General features: G+C 34.3%; 1 protein-coding gene and 1 long non-coding RNA gene across 2 annotated transcripts; one reads left to right on the top strand and one right to left on the bottom strand.

Moving 5' to 3' along the window:
* Window positions 1-917: 917 nt before the first annotated feature.
* Window positions 918-3,820, top strand: LOC149622069 (uncharacterized). Its single transcript, XR_016375007.1, has 3 exons — window positions 918-977; window positions 3,375-3,581; window positions 3,669-3,820. It is a non-coding gene; the product is annotated as an uncharacterized LOC149622069 (long non-coding RNA).
* An 8,191-nt stretch (window positions 3,821-12,011) lies between these two features.
* LOC149622068 (uncharacterized) lies at window positions 12,012-12,925 on the bottom strand. The gene is made up of 4 exons (XM_089853666.1): window positions 12,858-12,925; window positions 12,499-12,665; window positions 12,154-12,323; window positions 12,012-12,080 (listed from the first exon to the last, which is right to left on the bottom strand). The coding sequence occupies exons 1-4, from the start codon at window positions 12,884-12,886 to the stop codon at window positions 12,012-12,014; spliced, it is 435 nt and encodes a 144-aa protein (XP_089709792.1). The 5' UTR covers window positions 12,887-12,925.
* Window positions 12,926-15,741: the final 2,816 nt, after the last annotated feature.

Below are 15,741 nucleotides of genomic sequence, written 5' to 3'. Positions count from 1 at the left end.
GGAATGGGGTCCCCATAGCGGATGTAGTAAATCAAATTTAAACACAAAATGTGATTTATTATAAATTTCAATTTAAAAGAAAGACATCAAAAACACGAATATTTTTCTATTTGGTTAATCGCATTATTTTCACCAAAAGCAAAAAACATGAAAAACCGTTGCCTCAAAGGTCCACGTAAAGGATTTAAAAATACAAAATTAGACGGAAAATGGTGTGAGTTATAAATTTCAATTACAAAGGTTTTTTAAATAATTTCAGACACGACAACCTTCGAAGTTTACTATTATTCATCCATATGAAAGATTATAAAAAAACGTCGGAAAATGGATCCTCATAGCAGATGTGGTTAGTGAAATTTAAACACTAACTGGAAATTATTACGAATCGGCAATCTAGCTTAATTACCCGCCATCGGTAATCTAGCTTGATTTTCTACAACCGGTAATCTAGCTTGATTTTCTACAACCGGTAATCTAGCTTAACTTCCTTTAATCAGTAATCTAGTTTAATGATAATAATAATAATATTAATAATAATAGGCTTTTATTTAGGATTTACCTTTAAGAATTTTCTTATTTACAAAAGTGTCCTGCTTTTAAGTTAAGATTTTAAAATTAAAGAGAGAAAAGCTCTAATTTTTCTGCTATTACTCAAGACTAGTAAGATTGTTCAAATAATTGTTTATCTTATCTATAACAAGTTTATAAGATTGTTTTTGTTTGATGTCCATTGGGAGTCTGTTCCCGAGCTCTATACCCTTATGCTTCAAGCTTTTATTTCTATATTTGGTAAAATTTTCCGTATGGAAGTTATTTGTTGTGCCACGAGTTTTTAAGGTTATTATTTGTTGTTTGAAACCATCCTTGAATAAAGTCAGGGTAATAACTAATTTTTATTCTGTACATGAATTTCAGCTTTTCTAGGTGGTAATTATGTTGCAGAGATGTAATATTAGCTTTTGCGCTGGCAGCTGTAAGTGAGTCAAATTTCGGCGCTTTAACTATCATCTTGATACACTCTTCATGTTTAGCAGTTCCCCTGCTATGTTCACAAAGCATTCGTTAAGCATGTTTGCTACAGTTTCTGGATCTTTGTTTTTATTGGCATTGTATTCCATCTCCGTTATAGGTTTGGTATTCTTTTGCTTGAGGTATGGCTTAATGGTTTTCCAAATATTGGTCGTTTAATTACTGCCGATTCCAATATTAATTTTAAAGTATCTTGTCTTCTCTTTATGGATAAGAGCGTTGACCAAGTTTGTCTGTTTCCTGTACATATTCTGGTACTTTTCCTTATGAGCATGGTTTACTGTTCTTGTCTTTGTCTTGAATTTGTCTCTTATGTAAATATGATGTTTTATATTTGAGGTAAGCCACGGGGCGCTTTTAGTAGATACATATTTTTCTCTTAGCGGAGCATAGAGAGAGTATAGCCGCCTGTATACCGAATTAATTCGGTATACAGGCGGCCTTTACGTAGCCCCATTTGTTGCCCCCCCTTTTCTATCTATCTCGTTCCTCTAGATGGTACCGTGCCTGAAGGGGGAAAATATGGTTGGGGGGGGGACGGCACGTATCACGTGATATTGTTGGCGGGAAATTTGAATTTGTTTTTAGTGTATTGGTACGACGTCATGTGACTTGGTGACGACATTCAGTGTCCATAGTGTTATTATTTGGTGTATGTTTAGGATCTTGTATACATTTAGTGGATGATTTAATGGTAATTCTATAGGTTCAGTAGACCCTTTCTACACGCACCCGTCCCGTAATGTTGTTTTTTTTTTGAATGATTTTAAGGTCTCTCCATGTATGCTTATGCCATACTAAAGAACTAGATTAGGTTTTCGTAGTTTATTGAAAATTAAGCAAAGACTAAGTTCTACAGTAAGGATATATGCTTTGTATTGTTATTATTAGGTGTATTTTTAGGATATTGCGTACATTTAGGGTATAATGTGTTGGTAATTCTATAGGTTCAAGTAAACCCTTTCTACACACACCCTTCCCGTAATGTTGTTCTTTGTATGATTTTGAGGTCTCTCCATGTATGCTTATGTTATACTAAAGAACTACTTTTAAGTGAGATATGGTTTACATTGCCCAATTACAGTTACAAATTAAGTTGCGACGCGGTACTAGGTGTACTCATGTTTTGTATTGTTATTATTCGGTGTATCTTTAGTATATTGTGTACATTTAGGGTATGATTTATATAGGTTCAGTAAGCTCTTTCTACACACGCCCTTCCCGTAGTGTTATTCTTTGTACGATTTTAAGGTCTCTCCATGTATGCTTATGTTATACTAAAGAACTAGTTTTAATTGAGTTAGGGTTTACGTATTTTATTGAAAACTAAACTATGATGCGGTTCTAGGTACTCATGTTTTGTATTGTTATTATTTGGTATATCTTTATGATATTGTATACATTTATGGTGTGATTTATATAGGTTCAGTAGGCCCTTTCTACACCTACCCTTCCCTTGTTGTTATTCTTTGTATGATTTTGAGGTCTCTCCATTTATGCTTATGTTATACTAAAGAACTAGTTTTAATTGAGATAGGGTTTACATAGTTTATTGAAGAAGGTTCGAATACGACGCGGTTCTAGGTGTACTCCTTTGGTGTATTGGTTATTGAGTTACAGGGTTAAAACAATAGCACATTTTAATATCATAAAAGGGGAATTACGGCAGTTTTTACACAACTTGGTAGCTGGTAATCAGTTAAAATGAACAAAAATTACTATAAAACATCATAAAATGCTGATCCTAACTAAAGTATACACGAATATAGCTAGACTGCTTCATATATTTTCTAATTAGCACACATTTGAAGCGACATTTTAATCAAAAAAGAATTACATATACCGTAACACATGATTTCTTACTAACCTTGTCAACAACCTTTCTCACCAGAGTTCGGAACTGAAATGACTCTCTATAGTTTACGAAATCCCCTTTTGGCAACCCAGCAGGTGTAGGTTACATGACATTAAGGGGGAGGAGGAGGTCGAACATGGTTCATAACAAAAGAATTTATCCCAATCTGCTTTTATTTATACGCAAGCACGTTCAGACGTGTCTAAAGGTCTTTGGGGGGGCATGGCAATGTCACTTGATTTCTTTGCATTGCTATCAATGTAATTTATATTTAGAGTGATTTATGACTCACTACCAACGTGTTAAGACATTCCATCTGTTTTTTAGTTATACGTAAACATGTCCAGGCGTGTCTTAATGGCTTTGGGGGGGGGGGTCGAACCATTTGTATTGAATCAATGGAATTTATATTTAGAGTGATCTATTGCTATATTAATGGGGGCTGGTGATTCATCCTACGATGGGGTTTCAAGAATTTAATTGATTACAGGTGTTTGCCCCGAGGACATTATTAGGACAAGTCTCAACAAGTTATGTTTCCGTTGCGTCAACAGAAAGGCAATATATCATTAGACCGAAGCATTGACCTAAACGTACTATATTTATCAAAATTATCGGCAGCGTAAATCAAAAATTTGTGGAAAACGTAAAAACGGTATTGAAAGAAGCATCATTCACAACGCATTTCGTGTTAAAAGTAAAAAACAATCGAAACGTTTTTGATCAACCACGTTACATTTTTTCGCAACGAAATTGAGCATTTAAAATTTTTAAAAACCCATAGGAATACATGGGGAAATGAATAAACCACCGACACGAAATCAGTCATGCACGTGACAATTGACAGACACGGAACGAGTCATTTGAAAAACATTTCAAATTAATTAAAACGTTTCGATAAATTTTAGCTAAATTTATCGAAATTACTCTATGTTTCACCAAAAACATTTGATTTAGCAAAATTTCACCAATTTTTTTCTATTTAAATAAAAATTTAATACCTCTTAACCCCCCCCCCTCTTCGCAGTAAATAGTATAGCGATGTTTTACTATACAGAGACTAAGCTAATTAAACAAAGTATTTCTTAGGAAACGTCCATCCATTCGAGCACGAGTATTAAAATACCCAAAGTATATGTTTACAATGTCGAATTATCTACATAGTTTCACACTAGAATATCACTGCTATTTACACTGTTCTAGGGAAAAACACAGATTTTAACTAACACCTTTAGAAAAAACATACATCCTATTTACTAAAACAGATTATAGCACCAGCGAAAAGTTCAAAGTACAACACAGAGTGTCATTTAGCTAATGTCAGTGCATGAATCGTGGATTTCTAGCAAATAGAAGGAAAAATTATACGCAACATTTTTCTATAAAAATGCTTATTTGGGTTTCCTAAATTCTCCAAAGAATTGCATACAAAGTTTGAAAAAGTACTGACTTCAGTTAATCCAACTCACTTTGTTTCTTTAGTTGCCTTAAAATGACGAAACGAGTCATTTGAAAAAGAGTTCACATGACTAAAAATGTAGCGATGATTTTCGCAATATATTTATCAAAATGATTCGATGAAAAATATATTTTCATTAATTTCAGAATCATTAATTTCAGTACATAACGCGATGGTGTTGCAGACTTAAGGAATTTAATTTTCTATACCTCAAAACTAACTTTACTCTTATCGTTGCAATTTATTTATTTATTTAATAAGGCTCGAAGGATAGGGTAGTGAAGCCTGCAGGGCTTGGGTACGACCCCCCTCCATGGCACAAGAGTCTAGATACAATACGAGAGAATATACAAACGGGGGAATAGTACAAACCGAAACGTACAAACGGACTAACAAAAGAGAGAAATCTTACGAAATGGTTAAGTTTAAACATTCAGTTACGTCATTAAAATTGTTCCTTACTAGTAAATTTGAATATCATGAAAAATACGGGTTTTTACACCAATAGTTACAAAATTTGACGACTGCTTTGATTAAATTTAATATGATAACACTAGTATTAGTGGTTAGGGTCGCTCATTCTTGAGATGGTCAGACTTTAGGGTGGTGCTTCCCTCGATTGTTGTCTGATGCTCATAGCTTTTTTTAGATACATTGGAATTTATTGTCCTTTTTTTAATTGGACCACCTACCTGGTTTTATGACATTAAAAGGGGGGAGGGGGAAGAGGTCGAACTCGATCCATAACAAAAGGATTTATCCCCATCAGTTTTTCATTTATACGTAACCTCGTTCAGACGTGATGGCTTTTAGGGGCATGGTCGAACCATTTGTATTGTTTTGAATGGAATTTATTTTTTGATTTATTGTTTTGTTAGTTGGTGACTCTTCCTACCACGAAACATTTAATTCAAGGGGTTTGCCCCGCAGTCATTATCCTGACAAGTTTAAAAGGCCTTTTTGGTGCGTTAACCGAAACCATGAAAATATATGAGTATTTTTCCAGAACTATAGGAGACTAATTTCGTTCTTTTTTTAAAGATGCCCGAAATAACGCTCTTTTATCATCTTTAACATAGCAAATAATGTAACAAAGCTATCCTAAATACCCCATTTTACCTTCAATCTGGCAGCTAAATCAAAAACTTTCAGTGCTTACATCTCAAGTAAACGCTGTATCAATCTAGGATTAATCAAAACATTTGTTAAAAAACAGTACATTTTTTAACCTTTTTATCGCAAACCATACAATATATTGTGATTTTCCCCCTCGATGAAGTCTCTTAACCCGATCTTAAATACTGGTTGTGGGTTCAACATTGTTAACAAGTTGGGTAGAGTAAAACATTAATATTATTTCTTGTCAGATCTTTCAGCCTATACAGAACTTTGACGAGATTAAGAATACTTTGGTAGAAAAATCAGGCTCAAATCCTTGTTTGTTTCAGTCATTCTCACAAAGCACTAGAATTCTTTACCCAAATCAGACCATATGGCATTGGGTTTAGCTTCCTTTATTTACAAGCCTTTCACAGTCAATTGTGTCCTTTTTCAAAGGTATTACAGTTCTATCACTACACTAGCAAGTAGCGAAAATTATCATTAATCACAAATTAACCCAATCAATCGCATTTCGGTAGTACATACATTTACGCCTTTTGTTATACACATCGGTGGAGAAAGGTCTTTTGTTCTAATCCTGCGAAAGACGCATAATGTTTGGACTTGTTTTGAGAATTTCATTCCGTTGATAAACCTTTTCATAACGAATACGATTTCGATTGGCATTGTCTCTTCTTTAAAAGTTTCGAAATTTGGCCTCTTAAGGAATTAAATATGTTATATGTAAGTGTCTAGTTGCTAGCTGGTTGATGAAATATTTTATTACCTATTCCGTAAACACGTTCAGGCAAGGGCTTTAGGAGGTGGTTGACCAGTGCTATTTCATTGTTTTCATTGGAATCTATTTTGTGATTCATTGCTTTTTTTTTAATTGTGTAGGCTGACGTCTCTCCTACACATTCACAGTGTGATTAATGACCGTGAGAAACTATCTTTTCATAGGTTAGCATTTTTTTTGAAAAGTGTACAATGGTTTTTATGACCTATTAAGGAAATTCGGAACCATATTATTTAGCAGACATGAAGATATCAAAGGATATTTTCACAATTGAGAATCTCTAGAAACGCTTTACGCACCCTGTTTTTTATTTATTACAAGTATTGTCCCTTATTTGCGGTGTTTATACCAAAAATCTATTTATAGGCCACTCTTTTCTTGACAATTTATTTGACATAAAGCAAATCCAACGTTCTTTTGTTATAAAATCGGTAAACTATTAACAGGCCTGGGTCCGAAAATGCATAAAGAGAAAAACATCTGATGACTGATAAGCAATAAATCAAGATATTGTTAAACGATTGAATAACGTGGGCGTGTCTATTAAGAAATTTAGTTAGCTTAAGGTGGCATTTTTTTTGAAAAATGTACAATGGTTTTTATGACCTGTTAGAGAAATTCGGAACGTTATTATTTATCAGACTTGAAGACAACAAAGGATATTGTCACAATTGAGACTTACTAGAAAGTTTTTACACACCATGTTTTTCATTTATTACCCCAATAAAATTGTCCCTTATTTGCGGTGTTTATACCAAAATTCTATTTGTAGTCCGCTCTTCTGTTGACAATTTATTTGACATAAAGCAAAGCCAGCGCTATTTTGTTATAAAATGGGTAAACTATTAACAGGCCTGGCTCCGAAAATGCATTGTGTGAAAACATCTGGTGACTGATAGGATCAGGTAATAAAGGCTATTGTTAAATTATTGAGGAATGTAGGCGTGTCTATTAAGAAATTTAGTATAAAAGCGGCTTAGGAAATGATCAAAATACGCAGTCGATCTTCAAACATCGAAAGATAAACATGGATCCTGAAACTCTCCGTACAACATTGAACGAACTGACTATAAATAGACCAGAGGACTGTAATACCATAGAAGAATTGGAAAACCTAAGGGATCTAATTCCGAGTCCCTTAAGAACTGAATATGTAGATCGCCTAGCGAAACGATTTGAAGAAATTGAGCTGGGTATACACGAAGAAGCTCAAATCGCCGACTTCAACAGCTCGCAATATGACAAAGAGATTTAGACGGAAAAGATCAAGGACCACCCGCAGAGGAGATACTATTGAACGATACCTTGGAGAGGGAGAACGGTTTTGAAGAGACGCTTTCTGACGATGATATCGACGTACAATGGGGAGGAGGAGAAACGGACCAACCCGCACCTATTGACAACGTACCTTCTTGCGAGATAATAGGGCAAAGTGAGAGATTTTACTTTGTAGTAGTACTTAGAGTTACTGACGATCCCGTCGCTAGTGTATGTACCGTAACCAAATGCATCCTTAGTAAGTATAGACCTACAGACTACGTCCAAATTACTTTAAAGAGTGCGGCGAATATTTGTAGGTCTGAACTAGAATTATCCTTTAGAAGAGCTGATCAAGTAGACCCCAATATTCTTTTTGACCAGCTTAGTGTTATGCTCTATGATGACGAAATGGAAGCATTTTTCCTAGGTCCTGTTAAAATTATTTTTAGCATTGTAAGAATACCGGAGGGTAAAGGGCGCCCTGTAGCACGAGGGATTAAACCCTTCAATCTATTTTGCAAAGATAGGCGAGGTATTGTACGTATATTCAATTCAGATAACCTATGTCTAGCTCGAGCGATATGTGTAGCTATGACTCATAGAGCTTACGCCGACGATACATCGGATGACAAGACGCTAAAAACGCGATATGCAACTATATCTAAAATAGATCCAAAGGGCACACTACAAACAAATGAGGCTTTAGATTAATGTTATAAGGCCGACGTAAGAGTTAGTGAGTGTGGGACTGCCGAATCGTTTGAAAAGTTCAAATTTTATTTAAATCAATATTCGATTTTCGTCTACAAATTCGAAAATAGCGTCCCTGTTTTGATTTTAAGCGAAAATGATGCTACAGATATTAGGCTCCGTCTTTTTTTATTAAACGAAAACAACCATTATAATGTTATTTCAAAATTAAGACCACTTTTTAATCACGACCAATTCTGCGAAAAATGCCTCGTACCCTATTGGCGAATACAGTCCCATAAATGTAACGACTTTTGTTTTAGTTGCATGAGACCCACTATCTGCCAAGGCTCCCAGAAAGCTTGTGGGTTTTGTTTACCCAAATTCTTAGGCGATGACTGCTATCAAAGCCACTTAGCATCTTCCAGCGATTAAAAGTCCTTATGTGAACGTCTTTTTCACTGTAAAGACTGCTTAAAAATTATTGATTTTTCCCGAAGAACCGAAACGCAAACGTGTGAGGAGATATATTGTCAGGTCTGTAAGAAATATCAGCCGAGCAATCACTTGTGTTATATCCAGGGGCCGCTTAATACTCGGTTTTTACTGGGCGTTTTTCGCACAATTTCGCGTAAATGTAAAAAAGTTAACCTTTTTTTGCGAAATACGCGTTTTGACGTTGAAGCCTCTATTTTTCGTTTATTTCCTTCCAAGCGATTTTTTTCTTACGTACTAACCGACCAATCATATGCTTTCTTGGTTTGACGTCATTGATTGCATCTTGGATTTATTTAAAAAAAAAAAACATCGCCATTTTATTTTCGACACTGCACTCGAGGCCTTGGTTAGTACTTGGTTGTTTTTGTTCTAATCTGAATCTCTGATAGAGCCAATTGTGATACGTAAATGTCGAAATTGAATATGGAACTGTTAGTCGAAGAAATTAAGAAATATCCTTATCTTTACGATAAACAACACGTTAGATACAAAGACGCGATTATAAAAGACAACAGGATGACTTCCATCGCCGCAATGTTCAAATTAACAAGTAAGTTTTTATTTAATGTACTTTTTCATCAATATAACTAAGAAATACAAATTTCTTAAATTCTTTATTAGAAAATAAGGTTATTACGAAATAGAAAGGTCTTAAGAGGCCGGTACCTGAGGTTGAGAAAGGAATACGTTGGAAAAAGGTCCAGCGGAGCAGGATCTGATGAAGTGTTAGTTCCTAAATGGAAACTGTATACGGTTTTTGATGGGTTTTTCAGCTCTACTGTAGAGCCTAGAAGGTAATATATGCTACTGCTACATTTACTTTAAATTTAAAAATATATTTTTATTGTGTTCATTTTAAATTTAAAAACATAATTTTATTGTGTTCATTTTAAATTTAAAAACATATTTTTATTGTGTTCATTTTAAATTTAAAAACATATTTTTATTGTGTTCATTTTAAATTTAAAAACATATTTTTATTGTGCTAAACTATTTCGTAGAACATCTTACAACATAACCAACATTGATAGTACTGATATTAGGCAGAGTAATGAAGAAGCTTCTACAATTTTAAACGCCATGGCCAATGGTGGACGTTCCTTTGAAGAAATGTATGTTATCAGTTAACATTATCAACACCCGGTTTCAATTGTCATTAATTTTTATAATTTAAAAGGAACCTGCAGGATTTGTATAAAGAGTCAGACAAAGACGCTGAGCGCATAATTTGTCAAAATACAATTTTTGAAAATCCAGCTTCACCAGAAAGTAACAGCTCCTTCAAATCAAGTCAAACGAACATCTTACTGGAAACAACTGGAGAAGCTCACTCATCAAAGACAGAAACTGTAGTTCCTAAAAACTGTGATTCAACAAAACCCCCCATTGCCAAAAAAGGAAGTCCAGTGACGTAGTTTGTAGAATGATATCATTTTTAGAGGCTGCTACCAAAATTTGGAGCAGAAGAAGAGAAAAAATATGATCAATGTTGGAAATGCTTTGTACTTCAAGAGCCTACTAGTTAGGTACGAGAGCCTCAGTGAAAAAGAACAGGTGAAGTTGCGGTTTGGAATTGAAAAATAGTTTTTTTCGAAGCTGAATTATGAGACTAAATATTTAATGTCCATCTTAAAGATGTCAATAAAAAGAACAACAGTTAATTTCAATTTCATGTTGTGAATTATTTACAAACTAGTGCACTTATTTATGTACAATTATTATAGTTTCTTTACTACAACGACTCAAGTAATCATAACTGATGGCATTTTGATATAAAAAGTAATAGAAACTTCTGTTTATTAGCTTTCTCTACTTGCCCTTGTAGCGTGCCTTCATTACTAAGATAGGCAGCTAAAGTGTCTCTTAAAAAACCTGCAAAATGGCAGTCTCTATTTGGTGGTTTGCGTTCTGAGAAATCTTTAATGATGCAATGCTCCAAATTTTCTCTCCATGTTCCATTTCTTAAAATCCCGTTGTCATCTTCATAGTCTGCAAACCTCGCGGGAGCATACCTTCTTTCTATGGAGGGTTTATCATGATCGTCTGCCATGAGATAGTTGTGACGACAGACTGATACCTTGACTAACCCATCAATGTTGACTGGGGTACCATTTATAGTTCGTGAGAAAATGCGCCGTCTTAACGCCATGATACCAAATGTGTTTTCAATGACTATTCTGGCACCACTAGGACGAAGGCTAAAAAATCTCCTAGCTAAATCACATTTGACAAGATATGGCCTTATAATATCACATGACAGTGGGAATGCTTCATCTCCTACGATGAAATAGGGAAAATTTGTGTTTGAGCCTGGGAGAATCTTGCCTTCAGGAATATTTAATAGTTGGTTTTGCATACGAATTCCAAGTTCTGAGGTTGAGTAGATTCCGCCATCACTTTGGCAACCGTAGCTACCAACATCCACCATCAAGTAACCACAATGAGCATCGCAAAGTGCAAGCAGTACAGAGCTGAAAGTTCCCTTATAGTTGTAAAACATTGATCCAGAGTTCGCTGGTTTGGCTATCACTACGAGCTTCCCATCAATTGCACCAATACAATTGGGTAGCCCCACTGTTTTTCAAACCGTTTCGCTACTTCAATCCAATCTTCTTCGGAAGATGGTATCTTGACATATATGGGAAATATAGCTTTCCAAATAGCCTTGCACGTATCTTTGATAATGTTGGAAACTGTTGTTTTCCACATTCAGTAGCTATATGATAGGCTTACCGGCATAAGGTACTGAAATAAGGTACATTTATGTTTTACTACCTGGCAAATCCTTGCAAATTACAGGCATGATTTAATTTTTACCGTAATGTAACAGCTAATCATTCCTCTGGGGAGATGCTATATCTAAAGTTTGTATCAGTCATCGTAATAACGGTAATAGTTAGTATAGGGCGCGGTCGGTTAGCTGTGGCATAGGGGCTAGCCACCACCCCTCTATGCATTGTAAAGGCGTTAGATAAGTGGCAATAAGTCGAGAGATGACTTGGTCCAATTAGCTAGCTAGCTGATATCATCTCGGACTAAATGTTTCAAATTGTCAAATTGCTCACATGCCATTCTAAAGTACCTATGAGAAATAAAAAATTACAAATTGTTTTAAAATTATTCAAATTTACATCAAGATGAACTCAACATTTTTTTCCTTTCCACTTGAAGGAATTTTTTTTATATATTTTTTTTAAATTAAAAGTACTAATTATTTGAAGTTACCACTGAATTTTTTAAATCTCAATAAATTTTTTTAAATTTCAATTAATTTTTTTAAATTTCAATTAAATGTAAAAGTTAATTTTATTTTTGCCTTTTTAATCAAAATCTTTCTTTTTCGGATTTTTCCGATATTCAGTGAATCTAACATGCATTGATGTTCTTTCCTAAGAAATTAAGTTTGGGATTTCTTACCTAATTCTCACAAAATATTATAATAAAAAATAAAAATAATCTTACCTTGTCAACCATTTTGGGATATCCTTCCTCCGTGAAGCTTGGGTTTAGATTTAGCACTACTCTCCTTATCCAGTTTGTATGCTGCTCTCCTTTAAATTCTATTTCATGTTTGGTTTTAGAAAGTGCCAAAGGTTCACTGGAAGTAGACTCCTTGGAAGTTGTTTCTTTTTCTGCGACACAAGAACCACTTGGTTCATCGGAAAGAAGTTTGTCTATTTTATCAATAAAACATGAAATTATAGATACTGCCTTTATAAATGAGTGGATTTTTGGCGAATATGCTGCCAAAATTTCAACTTTACTCTCAAAGTATTTCTTTGCTTAAAAATTTATCTCTTCAATTACCTTCGTCTATGTCTTGTATGTTAATTTTTTCTAGTCCCGCCTTCATGTGGTTGACGATAATTTTTTCTTTTTTCGAATATTCGTTTATTTTTACGATTGGCTTTATACGATTCGATAAAAATTTCATTATTAGTTTTGGCAGCTCGTTATAATCCGGATCACCGTTTCTAAAAAAATGTTTGGAATGGTTAATATAACATGCTTGAAGTTAGTGTAGTGTACGGTGTTCAATGAGAAAGGCGATTTCCACTGCCTGCTCTTATAATTTTTGGCCTCTGGGAATGGTTGGTTCCATATCCCGTATGTCCATTTATCTCTCTTAAATGGGCAGTCGAATAAGTCTTACCCTTGTTACTTACTTTTTTATAATTTCATCTAGAGAAATCATGTCAAAGGCTAAAATTAAAACAAGAACCAATTCAATTATATAAGCACACACAAATGAAACTTTTGACCAAGCACCCATAAATGGGATTCTTATCGAAGCGCTTGATACTTACAGGGAAAAGCCGCTACAGTCTGCTTGATGAAAGTAATTAAGTCATTTTGAGCAGTAGATGGTAAAGGCGTTAGTAAAATAACTTCTCTCTTTTCAAGTTTTGTGAGTAGCGGAAGGCTATATATTTTCAGGTTGGTTATAATCGAGGATTCTTTTGTTCGAGCGTACTGTAAAAATTCCCACATTTTATTGTATATATATTTAAGTTTCAGTAGCAACACTTGAAAAAATGACTACCCTTTTTAACTCTATGTTCCCAACAGAGAGAATGATTCTTTTTCCGGGTATTCTGTCAATCACTCCAGATAAATCTTCCAATTTTGAGCGGTGCCTGGCGTATCCAATTATTTGATTTCTAATATTTGCACGGTTGGTGTGTATAGCTTCATAAATAATAATTATATTAAAAACCTTCCAAATTAACCTTTATAACTTGTTAGTTAAATAATTAAAAATTTCCAACTTTAATTTTACAATGATAAAAACTAGTGCGGCTTCTTAGTGGTCCTTAACATGCTGGTTAATTATCTACACAATAATTTTACCTTGCGAATGACACGAACCAATTATAAGCCTGAAAGCTCTAAGCACTGCTCTCTCAAAACTATCTAAATTGTGCTTGTTGCACCATCGATTTACTTTTAAATTTTCTAGGAACAAGTTCAGATTACCCGGCGCTTGTAAAAGTTCAAATAAGTATATATTCGTGTTCAAGACAATTAAAAAAAAAGAAATGTAAATAAAGCCCAAGGTTAACGTTTTCATAATTTTTAAATAGCTTAAATATTAATTTGAAGTTGCAGAACAAGAATGTCGACTTCATTTTGTTTATAAGTGCGTGGTAACCCGCACTTATACCACTTTCTAACATTTGGAATGCCATTGAACATTTCAGAAAAACGAAAGGGGTTCTGAAGGGGAAAAAATACCGCGATAGCAAGAGGCTGTGCTTCAAGGCCCAATATCGTGCTTATCATGCAATGCTATTACTAAAGCAACAACGAGACATCATAACTGTGTCGTTTCCTTCAACATATAGGCAAACATTATGTAAAATGTTACTTTTATTTTTTTTTATTTATTTCCAGAATGCTAACGGACGATTGTTACGCTATTACCCCCTTGAACTACAGCTTACTCATGCATTTTTAAATAAAGAAATGGTTTTCTACTTAAAACTATTTACTTTCTTTATAGCCCAGACACTTGAGCAATCCAAGGGATACGTAGTCTCCCACCACCACAAACCCAAGGAAATTTGGAATGTCACCTAAACAATCAAAAATGAATGCAAGCAAGTCAATATCATTGTTTAGCTCTTGCTCAAATATGTACAATTTCTCTGTTGTTTCATAACACTTTCATGGTAACGCATAAAAATTAGTTGTTAACACTATTTACTTTCACACACCCAACTATTTACTATGCTTGTCTAAGGCGAATTCTATGACACACCCTATTTTAGTAACAGTCCCCAGATAAGCCAAATGGTATGCAGGGCTCACGTCAACTCAAACGCTCAAATTTATAATTTATAAAAAAGAAGCCTAAAGTGACAAAAAAAAATGTCCTTGACGAATACAATTTTTTCAGACATGAAACAGGTTTTCATAATTATTCTTTACATGAATAAAGTTCTTTTAGAATCTCGAATCCGAATGCAAAAACAAACAATTCATTTCAATCTAATTATTACGAAATGAAAACTTAAAAAAAAAAAGAATTATAGAGCAAAGTTGGGTTCACTATTTTTAGGGTTTGATCAAATGTGGTGTCACTATTTTTGCGTTAAAACCGTCCGGCAGCTTAGTGATAGAAATATATTACGTTGGTGTTGAGAAAACAAATAATACCAAAAAAATGAAAAATCTATAGCGATAAATAGTAAGTACTTTCCGTATAAGTGACTTTCACGGGAAAAAAAACCTAAAAATCAAGGATGGGATCGGGGTCGTGGGGTTTTACTTTTTAGTGAAAAAGTCACACGGTATCAGCCCTTCATCTCTAAATACTAAAAATTAGCTTCAATGATAACAGTACATTTCTTACTGAACATGTATTTAAAACCCACGACTCGGACATCTCCAATATCTACACAAAATCTTACATTTTTCAATGAGAGTAAATAATTTCAATCTTTCATGGTCCCATGCCCATCAAACTAAGAAGCTTGCAAAGGCAAATTACGCTTCCTTATATTAAATTTTATTCATCCTGCTGCATGATGAAAGAGAGACAATAATTCTTACTTGCGCTTTCCATTTCATTTTGTTCATTTTTTTTAAACATTTCCTACAAAAATTCATAGAAATTAAATTATTAGTATAGGTCGTTAACAGACACGGAGGATTCAAAACATTTACACTTGAAGGTCGGGCTCCCTGGAGGACAATAGCAGACCGTTTTTTGTCTTCTAGTTAGCCAGGCTTCACTGTGCAAATCATATGAATACTCCATGCGAGTAAACCATCTTTTCAAAAATATATCCAACGTTACTCCTCGAAAGTATATACATAGTTTACAGGCATGTAGGATTCCTGACATTAACACAAGGCAGACGATTTTACACACTTAAGTTGCCTGGTCTCCTTGTGCAAATGGTATGAATCCTCCTTGCGTGTAAACTATGTATTAATTAAAAGTTTCAAAAACAAAATTGGAATGGCTTTAAACGAACGTCATATCCACAGTTCCTACTATTTATTTCCATAATCATTACTCCTTGTAACTTTTAAGGCCCATAT

Source organism: Phalangium opilio, unplaced genomic scaffold, assembly GCF_054372755.1.
Source record: "Phalangium opilio isolate 3A_F unplaced genomic scaffold, DU_Popi_V2 ptg000200l_1, whole genome shotgun sequence".
NCBI lineage: Eukaryota > Metazoa > Arthropoda > Arachnida > Opiliones > Phalangiidae > Phalangium > Phalangium opilio.
The sequence above is the reverse complement of the archived record's forward strand: the minus strand, read 5'-3'. Positions and strand labels throughout refer to the sequence as shown.